This window comes from Dipodomys spectabilis, unplaced genomic scaffold (genome assembly GCF_019054845.1).
Source record: "Dipodomys spectabilis isolate Male_0828 unplaced genomic scaffold, ASM1905484v1 ptg000182l, whole genome shotgun sequence".
Taxonomy (NCBI): Eukaryota; Metazoa; Chordata; class Mammalia; order Rodentia; family Heteromyidae; genus Dipodomys; species Dipodomys spectabilis.
This window is the reverse complement of record NW_024870859.1, coordinates 1,322,732-1,348,953: the sequence shown is the minus strand read 5'-3', so window position 1 is coordinate 1,348,953 and position 26,222 is coordinate 1,322,732. Positions and strand designations below refer to the sequence as shown.

The 26,222-nt window shown below is 33.9% G+C and overlaps 1 protein-coding gene across 1 annotated transcript in view; it reads left to right on the top strand.

Moving 5' to 3' along the window:
• The window catches only part of Klhl4 (kelch like family member 4), a 65,546-nt gene extending 40,270 nt beyond the window's left edge, over window positions 1–25,276 (top strand). Inside the window, exons 6-12 of the mRNA XM_042695281.1 lie at window positions 5,187–5,399; window positions 7,428–7,614; window positions 13,597–13,821; window positions 14,347–14,509; window positions 16,062–16,274; window positions 22,268–22,439; window positions 24,697–25,276. Coding sequence (XP_042551215.1) covers window positions 5,187–5,399; window positions 7,428–7,614; window positions 13,597–13,821; window positions 14,347–14,509; window positions 16,062–16,274; window positions 22,268–22,439; window positions 24,697–24,756 — 1,233 coding nt within the window. The 3' untranslated portion in view covers window positions 24,757–25,276. The remainder of the gene's footprint in view (window positions 1–5,186; window positions 5,400–7,427; window positions 7,615–13,596; window positions 13,822–14,346; window positions 14,510–16,061; window positions 16,275–22,267; window positions 22,440–24,696) is intronic.
• Window positions 25,277–26,222: the final 946 nt, after the last annotated feature.

Sequence of the window (26,222 nt, the reverse complement as noted above, 5' to 3'; positions counted from 1 at the left end):
ATATATCTGACAAGTTTTTTACTCAGGACACCAAACACATTTATCTAGATCTCAAAACTTGAAAAACTGAAAAGACTACTCCAAAATAACAAGAGAAAGAAAAATTTACAAGAGAAAGAAAAATAGTACTTCTCTGATATTTTTCATAATTAGAAATGTAGCTTATAAAATTGTACAAATGATTTCTAATAAAATATCAATTACATACAAGTGAACATGTAAAATTTTTGGATAGAGATCACAGAGATAAATATTTTTCTAGAGTCTGTATCAGATTTAGAATTTTTAAATCTGTAAAATTTGAGTGCTAGAAATTTTTTCTTTAACTCTTTTTCCTTCTTTCTGCTGACCTCAGGAGATTAGTCAGATTTTGAGATTTCAAACATGTTTCTAAAACGGCAATATCAATATTAATATCACTCATTTAAGAAAAAATGCTAATATTCATGAATCAATACTAACTAGAAGAGCTTAAGAATACTAAAATTAGTAACTCAAACCATTTTCTTGAGTGGACTGTTTGCCTTAGTATTTGGGGTTTTAACAAATTTTCAGTTCAGGCTCTTTTTTTGTGCCAGACTTGAGACTTGAACTCATGGCCTGGGCCCTGTCCCTGAGCTTTTTTGCTCAAGGCTAGCATTCTAACACTTCTGGTGGTAAACTGGGATAACAGTCTCATAGACCTTTTTTTTTTTTTTTTGCCAGGACTGTCTTTGAACTGTGATCAATAGATCGCAATACCCTTCTCAATAGCTAGGATTACAGGTATGAACCACTTGTGCCCAGCTTGCAGTTTCATCTTTTAACTAAATTAGTTTTTAATTCTACTTGTAATTATAATGAATTAAGTGAACATGTCAGTCAAGGGGCTATCATGAAACCTAGACTGTAGAAGAGATAAGGAACCTGAACAGAGGTTTTCCTTTAATTTTTTAAACATGTAAAATAGTAAATGAAAAAAAAAAGATTAATTTCAACGTGAAATCTAATTGAATGATTTTCTTTTCAGATAAGTAAATTGTTTTCATTGTTTAAGAATAAAGAAATAAGTTCTGGGAAGGTGGCTCAGTGGTAGAGGGCTTGCCTTGCATTCATGAGGCCCTGGGTTCAATTCCTCAGCACCACATAAGCAAAAAAAAAAAAAAAGCCGGAAGTGGTGTTGTGGCTCAAGTTGTAGAGTGCTAGCCTTGAGCTGAAGACCTCAGGGCAGTGCCCAGGCCCAGATTTCAGGCCCCACAACTGAAAAAAATTAAAAGAATAAAGAAATAAGACACAATTACATAAAAGTGAGCATGTAAAAATTTTGGATAGAGATCACAAAGATAAAGAATATTTTTCTAGAGTTTGTATTAGATTTAGAATTTTTAAATCTGTAAAATTTGGGTGCTTGAAATTTTTTTAAAAAATCTTTTTCCTGGGGCTGGGAAGGTGGCTCAGTGGTAGAGTGCTTGCCTTGCATGCCTGAGGCCCTGGGTTCAATTCCTCAGCACCACATAAGCAAAAAGAAAAAAGCCAGAAGTGGCGCTGTGGTTCAAGTGGTAGAATCTAGCCTTGAGCTGAAGAGCTGAGGGACAACGCCCAAGCCCAGAGTTCAGGCCCCACGTCCCTCACCAAAAAAAAAATCTTTTTCCTTCTTTCTTTTGACCTCAGGTGATTGGTCAATTTTGAGATTTCAAATGTGTTTCTAAAATGGCATCATTATTGTAGTATCACATTGTAATGGATTAATGTTTTCAAACCTGACATTTCATCAATGCTATTTAAATTCTAAGTCCCCAATATAGATTGTGTTCTGTAGAATCTAAAGTAGCAGCTATTCTGTAGGTTTCAAGGTAAATCTTACCACAAAAGCCACACACTAAATACCTCCTGTTAAATAACGTAAATTCTTTTTTCTGGGGGGGGGGGGTTCCGGTCGTGGGGCCTGAACTCTGGGCCTGGGTGCTGTCCCTCAGCTCTTCAGCTACCAGTACCCAGCTCAAAACAATAACTTAATGTCTAAGAATAATGCTTAACTTTTCTGTGGATTTAATCACAATCACTAACTGATAGTAAATTGAAAGACCCTTTCTTATGTGTGTAGCACTTTTTTCAGAAATGCCTTCACAGTCATACCCCAATATTGCTTGACCGATTGTTTGGACTCCCCATAATCTAATCAAGTTGGCACATAAAATTAACCATCTTGAGCATGTAAATAGTTCTCTGCATCAATGATGCATGACCAAAAAAAGACCATATTCATTTAATAAATTTATAGCAATTTAAATATAGACTTAAAAAATGAATGATGAACCCAATGCACAAAAGAAGATTATTGTGAAAAATACATGGAAGAAAAAATATTTACCTTGAAATATCAAAATAATTTCAAAAGTAAACATTCAAAAATTAGTCTTCAGGGCTGATGGCATGGTTTGAGTGTAAAATTCCTGCCTAAAAAGTTCAAGGCTCTGAATTCATTGTTAAAACCCTAGTACTCTAGCTAAAATGAAGTCTTCCAGAGTAATTAATTGTCTATAGTAGTGGATTCTGCTGTGTTGTACAGACATACTTTGGGGATGTGTTACTGGGGCTTCAACTCAGGACTTAAATACAAACTTCACTCTTGCTTAGCTTTCTTGATCACAGTTAGTAGTACTCTACCCATTGTGGTATGACTCCAGTCCAGCATTTTGCTGATTAATTGGAGATGGAGTCTTGCTGACTTTAAACTGTGATCCTTCAGGTCTCAGCCTATTTGAGTAGATAAGATTACACAGGTGTTCTACTTACTGGTATGCAAAATATTTAAAATCAGTCTATTTACTTTTATTTACCTTAATCTACAATGTTCAGTAACTTTCAATAGTTTCATAAAGCAGCAACTCATAAGTGACCATCAGAAAATGCAATTTGTAGCTATGGGTGATAATAGCCATTTATATTAACTTTTACTCTTTCAGATACATCATCATGTTGATAAACTATTCTGATGTCCACATTAGGATTGGGTGGGTCTTACAAATTGAGATGTGTCCTCATCCTACCTTTTTCCTCTTTCTCTTTTTTCTTTTCTCTTTTGCTTTTATTCCACTGGAGAACAAAGAGAAAGAATAAAATATGGTTTTTTTAAAAATCATATTAACACTTTCTCATTACCAATAGGGTTTTGTTGTCACTTGGAAAGGCAGGTGAACTAGAGAATAGAATGCTGTAGATAGGATATTGGAAGCTTCTATTTGGATCAGACTTTACAGCTCATTGTGTAGGACATCAAATTATATGTGGAGTATGCTTTTCCACTGGAGAGATTTCAGCTCCCCATAAGATCACATTGAAAATAATATAATGCATATGAAATAACTTAGTAAAGTGCAATGTACTAATGACAGCAGCATAAATAGCATTATTTTCTCTCATTGAAAATGTTTTCAGCCAGATATGTGGCACAGTAAGAGTATATTTTTTCTCTTGATTACTTGCCATAATCAAACATGGGTTCCTTTTCTAAATTGTCAGGTTACTTTGGAATAAGATGGTCTCAAATCTTCTTTATTTGGCCTTAAAACTTCTTGATGGCAGTGTGTATAAGTTTGTTGTTAGGCTCATTCAGTTCTACAATGACTAAACTAAGGAGGTGATGGAGTGATTTGATTTACCCATAGCCACAAAATATTTAGAGGCTGTATTAAGGTTACCCCTAATAAAAATGCTTATATCCATTTCAGAACCATATTGTATTGCATTTCTTCTTGAGATATTCACTGTGAAAATGTTAGAAATGATCATGTTTTCAAAGAAAAAAATAGAAAAAAATTGCAAACTAGAAAATATGGTGGTATTGTTTTGGTGAAAAATTGAAACAGTTGTGAAACTTGATAACATTATTACAGAAGGGAAAGTTGAGGTATAATATATAAAATATGCATGAAATGGAGCACCATTTCATGGAAGTGTTGAAGAAACATTCAAAACAATCATTTTTACATTATCTTCGTTTATTTGCTTGTTAAGTAGAACTGGGATTTATACTCAGGGTGTCTAGCTTCCTAGACAGGCAACTCTACTACTTGAGCCATGTCATAGCTCTTTTTGCTTTAGTTTACAGGAAGGGTCTCTCCATTTTTAACTGAGCCAGCCTAAGAATGTGATGATCCTTCTCTTTCATCCCCCAAATTGCTGATATTATCAGCATGTGCCATTATACCTGCTGTTTCTTGAGATGTAACCAAGCTAACTTTTTGCCTGTGCTGGCATCTAACTGCCATCCTCCTGATCCACACCCAGTGTAAATGGAATCACATATGTGAGCCACTATATCTGTCTTTTGATTGTCTTGAATGTATAGGATGTACCATAAAAGGATATATTTCAATTTTCCAATAGATAATTCTTTAGTATTAATATCTATTTTTTCTTTTAATAAGTCTAGTTGCTTTGTCAAATGTGGAGCCAAAGTTAACTTTTCCAGTCCTTCAAAATATTCCATCTTAAAAATGCTCAGCCGTTCTTTTAAGGCTTTTGACTCAAAAATAGTTTAGATAGTGCTGGAGTCTGAAGTTGCTGTCATAAGAAAGAGCGGGAAGAAAAAGCCCTGCTATTAGATATGACATTCTAACAGCACATGACATTCTACTGTACCAAATATAATCAATAATTTATACAATGTGGAAGAATATATTGTCCATATGCATTTAATATTTATTGATTCAGTCACTGTAGTTCTTAAGGGTATTCCTTGTATTTCATAAACATTTCCTAGTGGACACATTTGGCTTCTCAGTTTGGAAGTCTTTTATACACTAGTCATGGGCAGCCCAAAGCAACTATTGAGTATATAAATTCACATATCCATCTTTGTGACTTTTTAGAAGTTTGACAAAGTGATATTCTCGTAGGCTTCTTTTGATAAAAAGTTTTTTAATTAATAAGTTTTTTATTGTGAAAATACCATATATAGGGGTTACAATGACATGAGCAAGGTAATGAATACATTTCTTATCAAGCATTATTGCCTCCTCCTTTGTTTCCCCTTACCATCCATGCCCTCCCATACCGTCCTCCCAGCCAAAGTTGTAAAGTTCGTTTTTTCCACATAACGTCTTGTATATTGTTGCAATGGGTCCACTTGTATCCCAGGGAAAAAACAAATTGCTAAAAAGTTTTAAAGTGCAAAGTTTCAATAGTTGGTCTTTCTTCCCTAGGACAATTTCACTGAGGTGATTAAGAATCAAGAATTCCTCCTGCTTTCAGCTAATGAAATTTCAAAACTTCTATGCAGTGATGATATTAATGTGCCTGATGAAGAAACCATTTTACATGCTCTGATGCAGTGGGTAGGCCACGATACTCAGACTAGGCAACAAGACCTGGCGATGCTCCTTTCTTATATCAGACTGCCACTACTCCGGCCGCAGGTATGGAACTTTATCTGGGTCATAGAAATTAAAGCTCTACCTATGTACTTATTCAGCTGTCCAATGCATCCTATGAAACCCTAGATTTACCTTTACTCTGCACTTATGCAGTAGTATAATGTGGACTGCCATACTGGAGACAGCAAACCCATCCAGAGCTGTGACAATAGTTATCCTAAAAGAATTACAGGCCTATGTAATTTTAAACCCAAGATTCTAAACCTAGAATTCATAGATGAGCTTCAGAATATACAGGGATTTTATATACTGTAAACTTGTACATGTTGTGGTACTTGCAAGAGAGTCTAAGTGACATATCTGTTCTCTGAGACAAGGTATGTATGAGGCAGCAGCATGACATCACTTGAAGGATTGTTAAGAATATAATTTCTCAGGCCCTGATTCAGATGCACTTAAGCAATGTCTGCAACTCAGGCTGAGGAGTATGTTTTAACAAGTACACTAGATAATTTTTATGCAACCCCAAATTTGAGATAAATTGATATAATGTTTTGGAAATCCTCACATTTACACTCACTTATTTATTTGATATTCTTGCAGCAGTTATTCTTTGGAAGGTCTGTTTTCTTGTTTTTTTTTTATGGTAATGAGATTTAAACTCAAGAGTCTCATGCTTGCTAGTCAGGTGCTCTACATTGGAGCCATGCTCCCAGACCATTTTACTTTAGTTTGTCTTCAAACAGGGTCCTCCTTTTTTGCCTAAGCCTGCTTGGACCATGATCCCTCTATACTTCCTGCATAGCTGGGATAACAAACATGCACAATCACATCTAGCTTCTTTTTATTGGCTGACATATGCTCTTGTGAACTTTTCAGTTTCTAATCATGAGCTAATCTCCACCTCTCACATAGCTAGAGTTACAATCATGGGCTCCCATGAGTGGCTTGAATTTGCAACTCACACACCCAACCAATGGTACTTTTGTCTTTTTACCTATGAGAATGGTTTTTTCCTGGCTTTCAGGTTATGATCTTTTCTTGAGGATGTATTTGATTGGCATTGACATGCAAGTGTAGACTTTAAAAATCAATTTAAAACTTAAACTAATTTTTGGAAATGAACTATGACAAGAGCATGGTGATAAATATTTCTACAAAGCAGTTAAATATTAAGCTAACAAGGTGGATGAAGCAAGTTAAGTAATATCAAAATGGATTATTTACAACTATAAAAAATAAACCTGTTGAAATTGTTTTCTGAAAAGAGAAATTGCATAGGAGGAAAAGGAAATAAGATTGATTGGAACATGCTGTAAACATACATGGAAATGTACCAATGAAATCACCTGCATAATGAATGTAAGCAAATGAAAAATGAAAGTATTTTATATCTTAGTCTTCAAACCTATTTCCAACCACAGAGACAATAAATAATTCCCTAGGGTTTCATCAGGCCATCAGTAAATCCATCAGTGATTATAGGTGGTGTGATAAACCATCTGAAGATGATGGTGTAGAGTAAGAAACCTCAGAGAGGTTTTATAGGGTGACATTTATACTACCACTCTGACAAACTTGCTCCATGTCCTGTGATACTGTGGAACCCAAACCAGGAGGAAACCAGATCTCAGATGCCCCTTGACAATATTCTGAAACATCCTCTTTACTTCTTTCTACCTCATCTCAGGACAAAAAATACTTTGTCAACTTTCATCAGTGCATTATGATATTATTTTATGCCAGATAATGATTTTTACCATTTACTTTTGATGAGATCTTGGCTGGCTAGAAAACAAAACATGTATTTCCTTACCTGATTCAAAGTATGTACTTTCAGAATGTTCCATAGAAGTGATGCCATCTCCTCTGGGTGAGACTATTTTAACAAAGCCTGTTTGCATGCCCACTACCACTATACTGCCTCCAATCCTCCAAAAGTTCACTGCTTGAATGAGCTATGTGCAGTAGACAAGGAGCTGCTTTCTTTGGGCAGACACAACTAGTCTCTTGGATTTGTTTTCAAGTGGTGGGTTCTTGATATAAATGGATGGCATGATTTTTTCTCAGTTGCTTGCAGATCTTGAAAACAGTTCCATGTTTACTGGTAACCTTGCCTGCCAGAAGCTCCTAATGGAAGCTATGAAGTATCATCTTTTGCCTGAGAGAAGACCCTTGATGCAAAGCCCTCGAACAAAACCTAGAAAATCAACCGTGGGTGCACTTTATGCTTTAGGGGGCATGGATGCAATGAAAGGTAAAAAGGAAAAATCAATAGTTTAACCAAATGAATATCATCAAGAGGTTCAAATATGTATTAAATGAGGGAACTAGCCAGGGAGTGGGCTGATGAGTGGAAAAGGAAACAGTAGATGCATATAGTCATAATACTCAATATATACATATGAAAAAGGAAGTGGGAAAATTGAGGTGACTGGTTAGGGAAATGGTAAGTGGAAAGGAAGAGAATTATGGAAGACATGACTGATTGAGATATCCTGTAGACATTAATGGGCATATTAAAGTGTAATCCTCTTGTATAATAATTTGATGATGGAAAATTTGAAGGCAGAAAACTGGAAAAGAAGAGCCACAGGTGTATGTAGAAAAGAAAAACACAAAGGGGCAACTATATATTTTTTCTATTTTTATTGACTACAAACTGTAATGATTTCATTATAATATTCACAATCATGTAGCACATTTTGATAACATTCACTTCCTCTACTGCTCTTTTTATCTTCTTTCCCTCCACCACTCTTTGCTTTATCACAGCATGTTCTCATAGTAAATAAGCCAGTTTTGTGAGAGAGCTAACTCTTATCACCTCTTACAATCCAACCTATCCCTCAGTTTTATTACTTTGTGAAGAAATTCTTCAATATAGTTTCCAAAAGATAGTTTCTAACCACAGGACCGATAAAAAGATTGTGCAAATGCAGTGATTTTTAAACTTGTAGTACTACCTCAAAAATTTACAAATACAATGAAGTCCTCTAATTTCAAGTCTCCAGACGTGATGTTTTACTGCACTGTGTTGAATAAAATGAATACTGGTAGTGTATTAGTATGTTCCTATGTTTGGTATTTACATTCAAAGATACTAACTACAAAATCAAAGTACATTTATTTTGCATCTTTTTTTTGTTTTATAGTGTCTAGTATCAAAATCAGCAGCTTGCACATGCTAGACAAATCCTTTATCCCTGAGCCACATCTCCAGGCCATAGTTTCTGATGTATTTTTAGGTGTAATGTACAATTGAGTTTTGGAAGCTTTGTGTTTATTTGGTTTTCTAATGTGTTCATTTCTATTTTTGTCATTTTCCAGACTTAAAATTTATGTTATTGTTACAGAAGGGTGGGAAACATCCTACCCACAGGCCATGTAAGGCCTGTGAAATAATGTCAGGTCATGTACAACAATTTAATGTGGAGTCCATCACTAGAGAGCCTTTGAGTTCCTACTATATAGAGACACTGGTAAATTGCTTTCTGGGAATTTGCTGACCATAAAAACTGTCAAATTTTGAGTACTTAATCCCTGACTGGAATTTCAAATACATATTTTCTAATTTTCACCATAATGCTATGAGAGGTACATCTTAAATTAGTTAACCCAAATAAAAACATCTAGAAATGGTGGAAATTGAGTTCTTGCCTAAAATCTGTGCTTTTATCCTATACTACTACTGTTGCAGAAAAATAACAAGGAGAAATGATACGAACTACCTTTGATGTGGTTGAAAACCTAGGGTGAGTTGGATGCTGATGACTCATGCATGTAATCCTAGCTATTTAGGAGGTTGAGGTCTGAGTATCACAGTTTGCAGCCAGCCCCAGCAGGACTTAGACTCTAATCTCCAAAGTATTATCCATAAGCTGAAAGTGAAGCTGTGTTGTAAGTGGTAGATTTAGTGCTAGCCTTCAGCAAAAATGCTCAGGGACAGCACCAGGCCCTGAGTTCAAGCGAGAAAAAAATAAACATACCACCCAGGATGAACACTGCACTCAGGATCAACAACAACAGAAAAGAATATTTAAAAAATAAAAATCTACATGATGAAAAGGAAAAAGTAGCATTTACTTATATAAATCAATATGATATTGAGGATACATACCATTTCACATTTTCACAAAACTAAAAAAATTCTATGCATATACTTTTTCTTTATTTTTAATTTTTCTCAGTTGTGGGGCTTGAACTCAGGTCCTAGGCACTGTCCCTGAGCTCTTTTGCTCAAGGCTAGTACTCTACCACTTTGAGCCACAGTGACACTTCCAGTTTTTGAGTGGTTAATTGGAGACAGGAGTTTAATGGGGAGTTTTCTGCCTGGACTGGCTTTAAATCTCAGCTCCTTGAGTAGCTCAGATTACAAGCCTCACGCACCAGCGCCCAGATTACTTTTTTTTAGAATTGGTTTGTTAGTGGTTTTTTTTTTTGTTGTTGTTTTTGTTGTCTTTTTCTTTTAAGAAATTGTTTGAACTTTCACCTTTGATGCTTAGGAAATAAAGTACTTCATCAGAATTTAATTTCCTTTCTGACTCATACAATAAACTCAGATTTAGTTGTTAAATATAGATATTGCACAAATGGCTAGCACTAACTCTAACAATGCCCCTAAATGATTCACTAGAAAGTTCTAAGCTTGAATTAAGTTAAAATTTAACTGTCAGATGGTAACTTTTAGATAACTTATACACACAAAGTATTCAGTAATTTTTATTTATTAACAGTAGTTGATTTGGAGCACATTGCAAAGAACAAATGGAAGGGAAATATAATTCCTATATGGTCATTTTAAAAATGGTGAAGGAAATTACTATATCAAAGGTACAGACAATTGCAGGAACGATAGTGTTCCTAGTAATGATGCTGCTTGGTGGATTTTGTTCATTTTTGCAATATTCATACATAAAGATCTTGTAGGGGTTTAGAATGAAGTAAGAAACAGTATTCTTAATATTCTATGCAGAGAAAGTTCATTTACACAGGAAAAATCATTTAAAAATAAATATCATGCTGGGTGACAGTGGCTCACGCCTGTAATTCTAGCTATTCAGGATGTTGAGATCTGAGGATCCCAGGCAAAGCTAGCATGGGTAGAAAAGTCCATGAGACTACCAAAAAAATTCCAGAAATTGAGCTATGGCTCAAGAGTCAAAGTGCTAACCTTGAGCAAAAGAAGCTCAAAGACTGCACCCAGGCTTTGAATTCAAGCCCTAGTACTGATGCACCAAAAAATAATCAGTAATGATCTAGTTTATGTTTTTCCAATAAAGGTAGAGTTATCTTAGTCAGCCAACTAGAGATTTTACATTTATTGATTAGTTAGACAGTTGGTGGGGATGGGGAAAAGGGCTAAGGTAGTCATTAGAATTGAAGAATACAGATCTAGGAGTGAACATGCTCATCTTTTCAATAAAAATGTTTAAGAATGTTGTTTTGTAAATTACAAACCTAGAATAAACCTGTTATAAGGAAGATGTCCACATCTTGTAGATATCTGCTCAGTTACTGGACTACCATGATAAGTTCCATAGTATACTGTCACTGGTACCATTGTAAATTATCACTACTGTCCTAACACATCATCACAAATTTTTGTTGATTTTAACCATCATTATGTTTTACTTAACATATAGTTAATATGTTTCTATTTAGACAATTGATACATAAGTGATGAAATATGATATTCATATAATATCAATTGCTGAAAGACCAAAGATGATAGTCCACCTCACCTAAGACCTGTAGATAATATATTTGAACTTAAACAAAATTTAATATGTAGGGTAAACTTTCTGTACATATAGATAATTCATGTAGTACGTACAATTTCCTGATTACTTATGTTACCATTAATATCTGTATCATCTTAATAATTAGTGTAGCCTTGCTTTTATTTTCTCATCTAAATTGGTTCTTTGATAATTTCAATTGGCAGAAACAGAAGTATATGTTAAGAAGTAGCAGATAGGAAGAATGCTTTGGTAAACTGGGATTGGGGAAATGGAAAGATAGAAAAAACCTTCAGGGAAACTTGCAGAAAGCTCATGGAATGAGGGTCGATGTGCATTTTTGCATATTTCAGCTTCAACAGTATCTTTACTGTTAAAAAGATATTATATTGTGAGACAAATTTGAAGCAGGACAAACTTAATAATCAGCTATAAATCTAGAATATATTGTTTAAATTTTTCTTTATTAATCCATGTAATGGCCAGGGCATATTCTTCAGATATTAACTTTATTTACCTTATTACAAATGGATTAACTTTTTCTTGACAAATTTTTCACTGAATGAATAGGTGAAAAGACTTGTTTAGCCCTGTGATTGGCTTTTTGAAATTGTAGTGGAATTCCCTGATTCTTCCTGAAACTGTCTTAGGTAAATTGTAGGTGTGAGTAACTTTTTTCTTATTGATAACATTAGTTATTTGTCAGAAGGGTCCCTGCTGTGCAAAACTGGCTTTAAAGAAAACAGATTAGCAGCATTGGCTATGGAAGTGACAATTTGTGCTTGAATGTACTATAGAGACAACAAAGATCACATGATACCACTAACAGTTTGCAGGCTATGAACATGAATATAAAGTGATACAAGTATGAAGAGCTTTCTTCCTAGTCAGATTAAATAGTGTGGGTGTGAGGAAAGATCAGAGTAGACCTTGGTTTATTCAAAGTCAAGAGAGATGAAGAGAATTAAAAGTTTATTTAAACAATTTATTTGTTTTTTCTCTTCCCCTCCACAACTTTGATGAGGGCAGGGATGGTAAGGGGAAACAAAAGGAGGAGGCAACAATGCTTGATAAGAAATGTACTCATTATCTTGTTCATGTAATTGTAACCCCTCTGTATGGTATTTTCACAATAAAAAAACTTATTAATAAAACAAAGTTTATGTCAAGGAACAATATATTTGATCATCATAGAGCTTTTTTTTTAATTTCAGGTTAAGTATAATCAAATAAAATAGAAATCTTAAGGCAGGTGCTGGTGATCATGCCTGTAATCATAGCTACTCAGTAGTAGCTGAGGATTGTGGTTTGAATCCAGCCCAGGGAGTAAAGGCCATGTGACTCTTATCTCCAATTAACCACTTAAAAATCAGGAGTAGAGCTCTGGCTTAAAGTGGTAGAACACTAGTCTTGAATAAAACAGTGCAGGTACTGCACCCAGGCCCCACAATTGACAAAAAAATAGAACTCTTACTGATAGTAACTAGGATAAAAATTCCTCTGGCAATGGGATAACAACAATAATATGTTTAGATATAAATAATAATGCAGTTAGTAATAATGTGAAATAAAAATAATTAGATAATAAATTTTGTTTAAATTCAAATATATACGGGTATTAGGTGAGGTAGAGTATCATCTTTGATCTTTCAGCAAGTGTTTTATGAATATCAATTGATATTTCAGCACTGACATGCCAATTTTCTAATTAGAAACATTAACTACATGTTAAGTAGAATAAAATGATGGTTAAAATCACCAAAAATTTTGATAATGTGTTAGTACAGTAGCAATAATTTACAATGGCACCAGTGACAGTATACTATGAAAGTTATCATGGTATTCCAGTAATTGAACATAAAATGAGATTGAATTAAATTAGAAAGTAAGGCCTCAGAATTTTATACTCTTAGTCACAATTACTACCATGGAACACTGTGGGCAATTATAGCAAAGGCATGTTTCAAAGGAATTTTCATTCCTCATTCTTCAGTCATCTGTCTTAAATCAATACACACACTTTCACAAACATGCACATACACACATTTGCCTACATATATAGATGTATACCCCAAACTAAAAAAAAACACATAATATATTAAATGGTCATATGTAATTAAAACTGTAAAATATGTGCAAGTATTCAATACTGGATCAAATTACATACACACAAACAATGCTTGACACTTGTTACTTTGGAAAGATCTTGTAAATGGTTTATTTGACACTTGTCTTTGTTAGTATAAGTAATAGCACAATACAGCTAAAGAAGTCATTATGATGGTTTAACATTTATATATTAAACAATTTTTCTCTGTGTCCTTCATTTTTATCCAGCAGTGGTAAACATTTTGTCCTTCAACTTATCTGTCAGGTTGTAGTATCACCTGACCTAATTAGTGAATTCTGGCTGTTAATTAGATTTAAAACCTATGTGAGGTCAGTTTGAAATTTTACCTTAAGTGATTTTTTTCTTCTATTCACTATCCCTCTAACAGGTACTACTACAATTGAAAAATATGACCTCAGGACCAACAATTGGCTGCATGTTGGCACCATGAATGGGCGTAGGCTTCAATTTGGAGTTGCGGTTATTAATAAAAAGCTTTATGTTGTGGGAGGAAGAGATCGTTTCAAAACATTGAATACTGTGGATTGTTTTAATCCAGCTATCAAAGTCTGGATGGTGATGCCACCCATGTCTACACATAGGCATGGTTTAGGTAAGAACTTGATATTTTTCCATTTCTCCAGAATGTTGAATATAGCCTTTAAAAACACAAAACTTAGTTGCACATTATGGACATCTTACAAAAACTCTTAAAAATGCTGAAAAGCTTTAAGCAAACAAAGCTAATTTAGAAACTCTTCAGTTATAGCCCTTCCATCAGTTTTTAAGAAAGATAGCAAAGATAGGTTTAGATATATTATCAAGAAACATAAAAGTACAACTGAGGGTGTTTTCTCTAGGCTACATTTATTTATTTATTCATTCATTTTTCTTTTAAATGTAGTGCATTCCACTACTTACTTATGTTGACTTTAGTATTGCAAGAGTATGCCCTCTCCTGAGTCATAGCTATGGTTAAAAATATCTATGGTGAGAAAATCATAATTACTTCATAGAGAATAATCAACTTGTCCATATATGGCAAACTCATTTAAGAAGCAACTTTTGAGCATTCAATTGCTTGTAAAATTAAATAAGATATGTTATAGGTGAGCCTCATGCTATTTTTATCATTTAGGTGTGGCCATACTTGAAGGACCAATGTATGCTGTTGGTGGTCATGATGGATGGAGTTATCTAAATACTGTAGAAAGGTGGGACCCTGAAGGATGCCAGTGGAACTATGTGGCCAGTATGTCAATTCCTAGAAGCACAGTTGGAGTTGTTGCATTAGGCAACAAGTAAGTCCAAATATACATGCTGTTCACTCCTACATCGTGTGTCATAATCCATAAATTACCATGCATTCCAAATGACTGAGATCTCTTTGTTATCAAATGTGAAATCTCTTCGTTGGAATGTGTTTATTATTATGGTCATTACTTGTGTAAAATAAACATTCTATTAACTGGAGACCATTGCTGTTCAGTGTAGTTTGTAGTACCAGGATTCCCTGAGATCTCTTTAGAAGTACTGGATCTTAGCCCTACTACAGACCTGAAACAGAATGTACTTGAACAAGATCTCAGGAAATATGTACGCAAATTGAATTTGAGCAGTACTTTTGTAGGCAGGCAGTTTCAATTTTGCTCTCGAGGAGCTACCCCTTTTACATTATTGATTCTTTGGTTATCAAAATATTTATCTATCTGTGTAACAAGGTAAGTCTTTTTATTCAGCAGTCTCCTGAGTGTGAGTGTTCTAAGTCTGTAAGCTATAGAAACTCACTTTATTAGGCCTTTCTCAATATTCACCTCTTCTTTATTCCTTCTCTGCGAGGGTAGTCTAATATACAAAACTAGATGATGTCAGAGGTTGCCACTAGCTAAACTTGTTATCAATTTATATGTACTTTTTCACAGAGGAACCCTGGAAGTTAACTAACATATAGAAGGGGGCTTGCTTGCAAGCTAAGCATTTCAGACAATATAATGGGTCACTGGAGTTGTGAATCTGTATGGCCTTTGCATAAAGCCAATGTTTCATATAAGTGAGTCCAATAGAAATTTCAACATATATGAATTTTGGAACCTTGCTCAGGAAGAAATAGGAATTGTTTATAGTTTGGAAGATATATAATCTCTTAGAACTTAAAGTGTGCCTAAATCCAGTACTATCTAGTCTGATATGAATGAGGTCAATTGCTTCAGCAACCATCATCTACAATGAATAGGCAATTAATCTAGATTCCATGTTTTATGTTTTACCTTACTTGCCTATTAAATTTTTATCATTATAGTGGTAAATAATTTCTACTAAATGCAGTAGCTTATGATAGGATTCTGATATTAGGTTTTTAGACTGCTGGAAAACATCTTTAAGACCATTCTAACAACAGTTTTAAGTTCACCTACTTTTTTTCTTTGCAAATTTCTTATGGTATAGTTTGCTATATTATTTCAAAATTACTTGAACAGAGATAATATACCTTTGGGAGTAGGCTAGACCTTAACAGTTGCCCAAGATAGGTCTTTTTGCAAACGCAAACCACGCATTGCAAGATAATGAAGTAATAGTACATATACAGTACATCAGAATTGTCAAAAACTCAGATGGACATCGTGGCTTATAACTGTAATGCAAGATATTCCAGATTGGAAAGATCACTGGTTGAAGCCAACCCTAGGCAAATAGTTATCACAACCAATAAACTGACATCCCAGCTACACAGGAGGCATAAATAGGAAGATGGAAATCTAGGCTGGTCTGGATAAAAGTCCTATTAAAAAAATTACTAAAGCAACTTCTGCAATTCTGTTTTGTTTTTTTATTTTTTTATTTTTTATTTTTTAGATTGTATGCTATTGGTGGACGTGATGGAAGCTCTTGCCTGAAATCAATGGAATCCTATGATCCACACACTAACAAGTGGAGTCTGTGTGCTCCAATGTCCAAAAGACGTGGAGGTGTGGGAGTTGCAACATACAATGGATACTTGTATGTTGTAGGGGGCCATGATGCTCCTGCTTCTAACCGTTGCTCCAGGCTTTCTGCTTGTGTCGAAAGGTAAACTTCTTCTACTTATGTGTGCATGTGACCAGTGGGTTCTTTAGAAATGAGCAAGCTCTTGAAAATCCTCCAAGGTGATCTTCCAAATAACTGTTAATCTTTTATATTTACTGAGTCCAAAATATTTTTTAAATCCCTATGAATTTAAATTCAGTATAAAACTTAAAAAAATGTGTCTTTGTAATGGTCATATTATAATGAGTCAAAAAGATTAAAAATAAGGAAAGTTTATGCTAATCTTCCAAATAATTGTTAATCTTTTATATTTAATCTTAATCAAAATACTTTTTTAAAATCTTAGCTGAGTGCCTATTGCTCACACCTATTAGCTACTCAGGAGGCTGAGTTCTGAGAATCACAGTTTGAACGAGCTGCACTTATAAAGCACTAATACAGAAATGGAGCTGTGGTGCAAGTGCTAGCTTTGAGCAATAAAACTCAGGGACAATGCCCAGAGTCTGAGTTCAAACCCCAGGACTGGGACATTGCTCAGAGCCTAAGCTCCAGCCCCAGGACTGGTACACATATACAGTAAGAATTTAAGTTCACTATAAAACTTTATAAAGTAGTCGCATTATAGAATAATGAGTCAGGAGTATTAAAGAATAAGGAAAGTTTATGCTGCTATTTCAGTCAATTTACCAGACTCAAAGCTAAATGCAGTTTGAAAAATCATTAACATAAAATACACAAAACTCCCTCATAAACTTATTGATGATTTTCTGAACAATGACTATTGGAATAAATAACTACTTTCCTAAAATAAGTTCTTGGAATGTGGGATATTAATTTTGATGAATGGTGTGGCAAGTTGGTTAAAACAAGGGTCTTATGGCTCTATAAATTTTTATTATTTTTCCATTCACATTCCCATTTAAGATAGACAAAATGTACATACACAATAAAATAATAGTAACGGAGCAAACTTTGATACTTTTGGTATTCCTTATGGAGTGATGATGGATATTCACATTTTTGCCATAAAAACTGTCACTGATGTTTTGATAGGAATTGCACTGAACTCCTGATCACATTTTGTAGTATTTTTCTACTTAGAACATTGAGTCCAATAAACAATAAATTAAAGACATGTTTCTATTTATCAGTACCTTCAGTTTCTTCCTACTCAATTTGGATTTTCTTTATTTCTCTTTATTGCTTAATTGTCCTGGCTGAAACTTACAGAATCATCTTGAATAGAAATTTTGGAAGAACAGACTCTTCTTTGCAGTCATAGAGGGAAAACTTAGAGGGTAACATTACTTTTTTAACTGTTCTGGCAAGTATTTTAGTATCCTGTCTTTGTGTCTTTACAGAACAATTTCTGGAGATGAATTTTTTTGAATAGGCCTTGTTTGTATTTTTTTTCTGTTTCATTGTATACCTGTGATCTTTTGTTGAAAGTGGACATATGGAAGACAGACCCTTCTCTTATAACATTAGATTGGGTTCATGTGCAAGAATGTCCTCATTAATTAGCAAGTCATGCTCTCTATCTGGGATCAGCTCAACATAAAATCTTCAAGCTTTTTTTAGGTTTTTCCTTTAAATGGTGTGTGTGTGTGTGTGTGTGTGTGTGTGTGTGTGTGTGTGTGTCCTCATACAATGACTACTTTTAAATCTTTAAATATCCATGTAAGTCTGAGCCCAGTTGTTTCTGAGTCTATTCGGTTCTTTAGCTCACTCATCACTTGTTCTAGTTGTCTACATATCTCTAATCTACATCAACTTAAAGAAGCATTGCCCTATGCCAGTAGAAATATATTAGCCTATTTCCTATTTGCTTTTGTGGAAAAGTTCATAGTATGCGGTACAACATAAAAGCAGTTCCCTTATCTAAAAATGGGAAAAGAATAATCTAATCTCATAGGTTATGGGGTTAAAAAATATGTGATGCACTTAGCAAACTGTCCACTATATACTAAATCTCAGAAGTTAGTGCCAAGTAGTGTTTCTCTCAGTATTATAAAGTTGCAGTTGTTTGTGTTAATGGTCCTTTAAAATTAGTATAAGTTTTATGGCTGTCACTATCCATTACTTCCCTGTCATGTTTATTTTAAACATTGTACTAATGAAGTATAATTTTCAGAATTTTGTACTAATACAAAATGGAAAGAAGTATATTATTTTATTTGACTTATGGGTTAATAAAGTAGCTCTAAGATGTTAAAATTAATTCAAAAGAGTATTTGAAGTAAACATAGAGAACAGAATGCTGAAAAAATCTTAATAGAAATTAAAAGATGTAATATATAAAGGAAATAAAACACAGTCATAGAGAATCATTGATGTCTAGTATGCAGATCTCAATGCTACATGGTAAAATGAAACCATTTGTATTAGAACAAATAACTCTTTTTACTATTGTGCAATTCCTCATTCTATTATCATAGAATCATAAAAAACTATTCTATAAGTTGGCTTCTTCACATGCAATTATGATACAGCTGTTTCAGTAGGAAGTCAGTCACAGATGGACAAATTATGGAATTAGATATCATCATTTCTTTTCTTGAATGGATTTTCAACACTTGTTTGCTTAAACACTGTTGTTCTACCCGATACCATTGGAGTCTCTTATTCAATTGTATCAGATAAACATTTAACTCAAAAGATTCTAAAACCTCCATATTGTTTGGGTCAGAGACTGTTATTTCTATAATGCTAATAAAGCAAATTGAATTTAGAATTTCAAGTAAATTATACCTAATTCTTCTTAAGTGGGACTATAAGTCCCTGACTAATTCTCCTGTTCTCAGTTTGAATTTTACTTTTACAAGAATATATGTACTTATATCAATAGTAATAGGAGATAGAAAAGAAGGAAAAATGGAGAAAAGGGACATTGTTTTAACTTCAATATGATGGAATGGCTAGTTTTGCTTTTATAGTTATCACTGCATGTCTTTAAAGATGGTAAACTATATTGCCATCATTATCTTTTTTTTCTTGTGAAAATATTGTACAGAGGGGTTACAATTATATGGGCAAGATAATGAGTACATTTCTTATCAAGCATTGTAGCCTCCTCCTTTGTTTCCTGTTAACATCCCTTCCCACCTCCCCCCCACCTCCCCTCCTAAGGCTGCCTCCGCCCCCCTTCCCCTTTCACCCCTTCCCCATGCCAAAGTTGTAAAGTTCATTTTTCCACATAACATCTTGTACATCTCATTGTTGCAATAGGTCCACCTGTATCCCTATTTAAACAATTTATTTCCCTTCCCCTCCACAAATTATACCAACATCAAATACAGTGAAAACGGGTTATATTGTGTAGGAGGGACACACAAAGCAACAAAGAAATCATCTTATAAATATGTTAGAAACAATAGCAAGAAAGAAAAACCATTTGAGTCTTTATCTTGGGGTTCATTTCGCTTAACATCAACTTATCTGAGCCTTTCTGCTTGTCTCAGACATATACTAGTTATTGCAAATAAGGGAAACCATGGGACCTATGTTTCTTTGGGCCTGGCTTACTTCACTTAATAGAATTTTTTCCAAGTCTTTCCATTTCCTAACAAATGGGGCAATGTCATTCTTTCTGATGGAGGCATAGAATTCCATTGTGTATTTGTGTATTTATACCACATTTTCTCGATCCATTCATCTTCTGAGGAGAATCTGTTTTGGTTCCATATCTTAGCTATGGTAAATAATGCTGCAATAAACATAGTCATGCTGGTAGCTTTAGTATGGTTTTGATTGTGATAATTCCAGTAAATGCCCAAAAGTGGGATTGCTAGGTCATAGGGGAGCTCTATGTGGAGTCTTTTGAGGAACCTCCATACTACTTTCCAAAATGGTTGAACAAGTTTACCCTCCCACCAACAATGCAGTAGGGTCTCTTTCTGTCCACATCCCCTCCAGTAGCTGCTGTTATTAGAGTTTTTGATTATAGCCATTCTAACTGGGTTGAGGTGGTATCTCAATGTTGTTTTGATTTGCATTTCTTTTATGGCTAGAGAGGTTGAACATTTCTTCATGTGTCTATTGGCATCCTTCTTTCCTCTTCAGAGAAGTTTCTCTGTAAGTCTTTAGTCCACTTATTTATTGGGCAGTTGTTTTTTTGAGGATTTGTTGTTGGGGGATTTAATTTTTTGAGTTCTAGGTATATTTAGATATGAGACCCTTGTCCGTTGTATGGCTAGTGAAGAGCTTCTCCCAATCCATGGGCTTTCTATAATGAACCAACATTTCCTCAGTTCCTCTAGTTAATCAACCAATATACTGACAATATGATTCTGAGCAGTAAGTGACATTCAAATGCAGACAAATGTTTAGTGGTTGGATGCAAATGAGTTCTGCTTCTCTATTCATACACTTCCACATGGGGACTGTTACTGAGTGCAGCTTTGCTTAACAATAACTGATGTTTGGAAGATACAGCTTGGTTAGAACATGCAATTATGAATTTTCTGACTCTGTGTTTTGTAACATAAACTCAAGATGATCTACTACATGACTGTTATATTTAATAGATATTGAGTTTGTCCTTGTGACTTTTTAGATAGCATTAAAATATTTTTGAGCATGAGGTCAAATATGTATGGAAGTTGAGAGGAAATTATTTAGAATATGTTTACAAAGATAAAGTAAAAAATGACAGGTTATAGAACTAAAATAAATTAGAAACTGATAAGTGAATTTGTTATGTGTGTGCTTGTGTGAAATCAGTCTTCCTCAATGTACTCTGTGCGTGTGTGTGTGTGAGTGTGTGTGTGTGTGTGTGTGTGTGTGTGTGTGTGTGTGTGTGTGTGTGTGTGTGTGTGTGTGTGTGTGTGTGCTGGTCTTAGGGCTTGAACTTAGGCCTGGGTACTGTCCCTGATCTTTTATACTCAAGGCTAGTACTCTACTATTTGAGCCACAGCTCCACTTCCTGCCTTTTTGGTGATTAATTAACCATAAAAGTCTCATGAACTTTCTTCCCTGGGCTTCAGATCTCAGCCTCCTGTGTAGCTAGTATTACAGTCAGGAGCCATTGGTACCTGGGTCCTCAGTGGACTTTTAGAAGCAGATAGTTTATTATTTTATTTTATTTATATATATATATATATATATATATATATATATATATATATATATTATTGGTCCTGGGGTTTGAACTGTGGGCCTGGGCACTTTCCCTGACCTTCTTTGGCTAAAGGTTAGCACACTACCACTTGAGCCACAGTGCCATTTCTGTGATAATTTATTTTTTTAATGGAGCAACATTCCAGGAACAGTTTATAGATTTCAATTTTACAAATTTTTCAAACATACCTCAAGAGTCAGGAAAAATATTAGGGAGGATTTTGTTTTTATTCATTGAATTACTGATCATTCTATTTACTGAAAATGTTGAGTATTTATAAAATTTTAGTATTAACAAAAATTAGAAAAAATTTAACAAAATTAACAATTTAACAAAAGTAAGGTTATTATGCGATATAGTCTTATTTATAGATCAGATCAAAATAGGGTAATTAAAATCTTAGGCTCCTGTAAAGATATATAAAAACACAGACGGGAAAATACAAGATAGAATTTTATTCATTCCATTAGAAAATAATATCAAAATTAGAAAACTAAATTTAGAAGGAAACCTCAAGCACTTTAAAATTTGAATTATAATATAAACAGAATCATGCTTCTCAGGTCTAATTTTAATAGCCAAATAATAAAAATATAACTTTATCAATGTTTATACTAAATGATACTAATATGAATAATATGATATATTATACTTATACATTAAAAAAATGATGTTGAGATCTGAATATGTGAAATTTCCAAGAATGAGTTCTAAAATGTAGTTAAAAAATCTTTTTTTAAGTATGCTTTCAGCATCCTCTAGTGGCCACATTGAATTATGTCATGCACATACTCAACCTACATTGACAATGGTTTTAGTTGTTTGCCCTAATAAGTATATATTTTATTATTGACATTATATTATACTGTAAGATTGTTGGATTTTCTTTCCTAATTGCCTTCCTAAATCTCTTAAGATATGATCCAAAAAGAGATTCCTGGTCAACTGTAAGGCCCCTGAGTGTGCCTCGAGATGCTGTTGCCGTATGTCCACTTGGAGACAAATTATATGTGGTTGGAGGATATGATGGACATACTTATTTGAACACTGTTGAGTCATATGATGCTCAGAATGATGAATGGAAGGAGGTACTCACCAACATATTCATATTTGTATATTTCACTTTTTAATGTTTATTTTTAGTATTAATTGTATATTGTTCCTTACCATGTCTTAACCATATCCTTTAGTGAAAGGAATGTATGTGCTCTATTTATGCCTTAGAAAATTACTAGGGAATGTAGTTGACCATTAACAGGATCCTTCAGTACCTATATGAAAGAGGATTATTCTTATGGCTTCATGGAAGTATTTCCTTCACAGAAAAGAAGTTAATCTAATTCAATAGTTCCAGAGCTTCTCTCTGGGAAACTACCTATGTAGGTATTGTGAATTGTGAAATGCACAACTATGTTCCTTTCTGTGATTTAATTCCTTTATTGGCTGAGAGACTGTGAATGTCCATACTCGTAGCTTCTTCAGTTATTCAAAAATTTAGTGAGCAGAAAAATACCAGAATTAAATATTCTCAAAAGAGCTGAGAATCATATAGAATACCTAAAAAGGATGGTACTGAAAAAGAAGGTCACTGAAAGCATATCCTAAAGATGCTAAAAGAAAATTACTTTCTGGAGGTTGGGGTCAAGGGAAAGAGGCGTAGACAAATGAGAAAGAGGAAATGCAATAAAAAATTCAATATATACTGCAAAATTAAGGAAAGTAAGTAAAGGGATAGGTTGAGAGAAATGGGTAAGAGTGAAGAATGGGGTGACAGTGGTCAGTATTCATTGTATTCATAAAGTGCTTTGACAAATGGCAGCTCCTTTGTAAAACTACTTAAAGGCAATTGAAAGAGTGGAGAGTAGGATGAGATGAGGAAGACTTACATACAGAAAGAATTGTACAAATCTCTAAGTGTTGGAGCACATTTTTGAATGATATGCTCACACTTGTTTCTGTGATTTGTTGAAGAGGACCCTCTGAGGTGGATCATAAAACATGAACTTTTGTGAGCACTTTAGAGCTTGACTTGATCCTTCATTTTCATCAACAGATATTCACTGAGTGCTTAATATATGCCAAACTGCTGCATGTGTAATAGATTTTAGGGAGATTTTTCAGTAGCATATTTTAAAATATGAAAGAACCATGGCAAAAACTAATTTAGCAAAAAGAAAACCCACTTATCCACACATCCCATTCTTTACAAAAATAACACTGTTGATCACAGAAATTATCTGAGGCAAATTAATCTCTAAACTGCTAGGAAACTGAATACTTCTAATATATGAATTTATTTTCTAGGCATTGTATAGAACATTGTGCAGTGTACTTTCTTAGAGGGGCTATTTATCTTTCTGTGAACGTATAAAATAAGAAATTAAAGAATGAATAAAGGACCTTTCAGATATTTTTCCTACTGGTAAGCTTAGATTTGTATATATAGGTGATTTGTCAATAAAATTATGAGTTAATATAATAAGGTATGATAACTTGTTTTGTGTGTGTCTGCGATGGTTCTGGTGTGTGAATTCAAGACCTCACACTTTGTCTTTTTATTTTCACCCATAATTAGAGCTATACTACTTGAGCCACCTCTCTAGTTCATGTTTTTTAATAGTTAATTGGAGATAAGAGTCTCAGGATTTCTCTGCCTGGATTGTATCCAGACCATAATCCTCAGATCTTGGCCTCTTGACTAGTGAGTATAGATAAGCACATGCCACCAGCACCAGCTAATAAATTATTATGTACACAAAGATGTTGACAAAAGGGGTTCTGTCTGTCCCTTCAGAACATCTCAAATTCTACCCTTTAAGTAGGTCCTTAACTTTAGCATTGCTCAGGACTAACCAGAAATAGGGAAAAAATTAGTAAACAGAATTTTAGGTAAAAATAATCAATTTATTAATAATTTATCAGTATAATATTAAATTCCAAGAATATATTGGAAATTTCTAGGTCATTTACTAAGAGCTCTAGATTATGTTCTTGGGTCTGTCACTATTTTCATGTATGATATTTGGAAAGAGTAATAAGAGAACAGTAGTATCATATGTCAAATTCTTGTCATTCATCATTTTCTCGGTTTCTCACAAAAATCTTCTTGGGTATTATTTGCTGTAATCTTTGAAGTGTCCCGAGATCACATGATCTTCAGACGTAAGTCTGTTATTATGAAAGTAGATTATTTCGACAATCATACAGTGTTTTGCAGGGTGCAGTTTTTCTTATTTTTATGTAAGGTTAAAATTGGAACAAAAACAGGAAGGACTTTTTAAACTCTGACATTCTATAGTATGCTAAAAATGCCTTTCACACAGTGTTTCTTCTTTTTTGTTTTAGGAAGTTCCTGTTAACATTGGAAGAGCTGGTGCATGTGTTGTGGTGGTGAAACTCACTTAAAACTCAAAAGAATGGCAGCGGGATAATTTCAAGAAACAGAGCAAGTGGAACAAGAGGAAAAAAAGAAAAGGAAATAGGACCTTTTCTTCACTTTATAACCAAACTTGAAAATCCTTGCGTCAGTTTAATATGTTCTCATTTGTGAAGCTGGAACCAATTTTAAACATGAGCTACATGCAAATCTTGAGTATATGTGTTGTCACAGAAATCCCCTATGCTAGCTTTTGACTCTTTACGGTAGCATGTTAAACTACTTAAGCAAAATTGATAGTGACTGAAGTGTTAAGGTGAGAAAAGCATCATTAGTTTTGTTAAGAGCCTGAGAAGATAAAAACAGTTTGTATTTAAGAAAAGGTAGTCTGTTATTTGGAATATAGCTTAATATCAGAGAAAATGTCTGACCCTTAAAATATGAAGGCTGATTTTCAGGGACATACCATTGTCTTATTCAAACAATAGCCAAAATACCTAAATAATATCTCACATTAACCTGAAAATAAGGGTTTACTCTATCAAGGCTTAAAAAGCAGACTATTAGCATAATTTACCATGTTAATTATATCAACATTTTCCAAATTTTATTCTTTCCATAATTGACAGAGCTATCAAGTAGATTTGATAATTCTTAACATATTGCATTGTTACTTAGTTACCCATAAAATACTATTGTAATGCCACAAACATAATCCATATAATAAAACAAAGAATATTTATCATATTGATATAAACTGTGACCTTAGCTTCCTAGTGTCAGGGGCTCATTTATAGAGAAAGTAATGTTCTCCACAAATGTTTGTCTTCATAAACACCTACATTTAAGTTAAACAACTTTAAAAATAATGATTTTACCAAAGAAACAAAAAAAATTACATAGTACATTAAAAACAAGAGCAACAAAGAAAAAACTTCTTGTGTCCGTATCTTGGGGTTCATTTCACTTAGCATCATCTTATATGGCCATATGTACATAGCTTTTGGCCTTTTCTGCTTATCTGGTATAACCCCTTTTGTCACTATGTTTGATTCTGGTGCCCTGCATCTTGTATGTGCATTTTTCTAATTTGGGGAGGGAAAGGGAAATAATAAAATGCTGAAAAGGATACAGGTTGACCCATTATAACAATGAGACTATGTTGAAAACAAACTTTACAACTTCAGGGGTGGGGGGTGGGAGGAATTGGGGAGGTGGGTAAGGAAGGGATGGTGGGGGAAAACAAAGGAGGGGGTAACAATACTTGATAGGAAATTGACTCATTACCTTACTCATGTAACTATAACCCCTCTGTACAGTATCATTACAATAAAAATAATGATTTTTAAAAATGCATTAAAATTGAGAAGTTACATAGTATTAACATGGAAATACCAAAATATTTCATATATATGGTCCATGCTATAGTTAGGTTTTATGTACTAACACATGACTTTATGTTAATGTTATATTTATAACATCACTAGACTCTTAA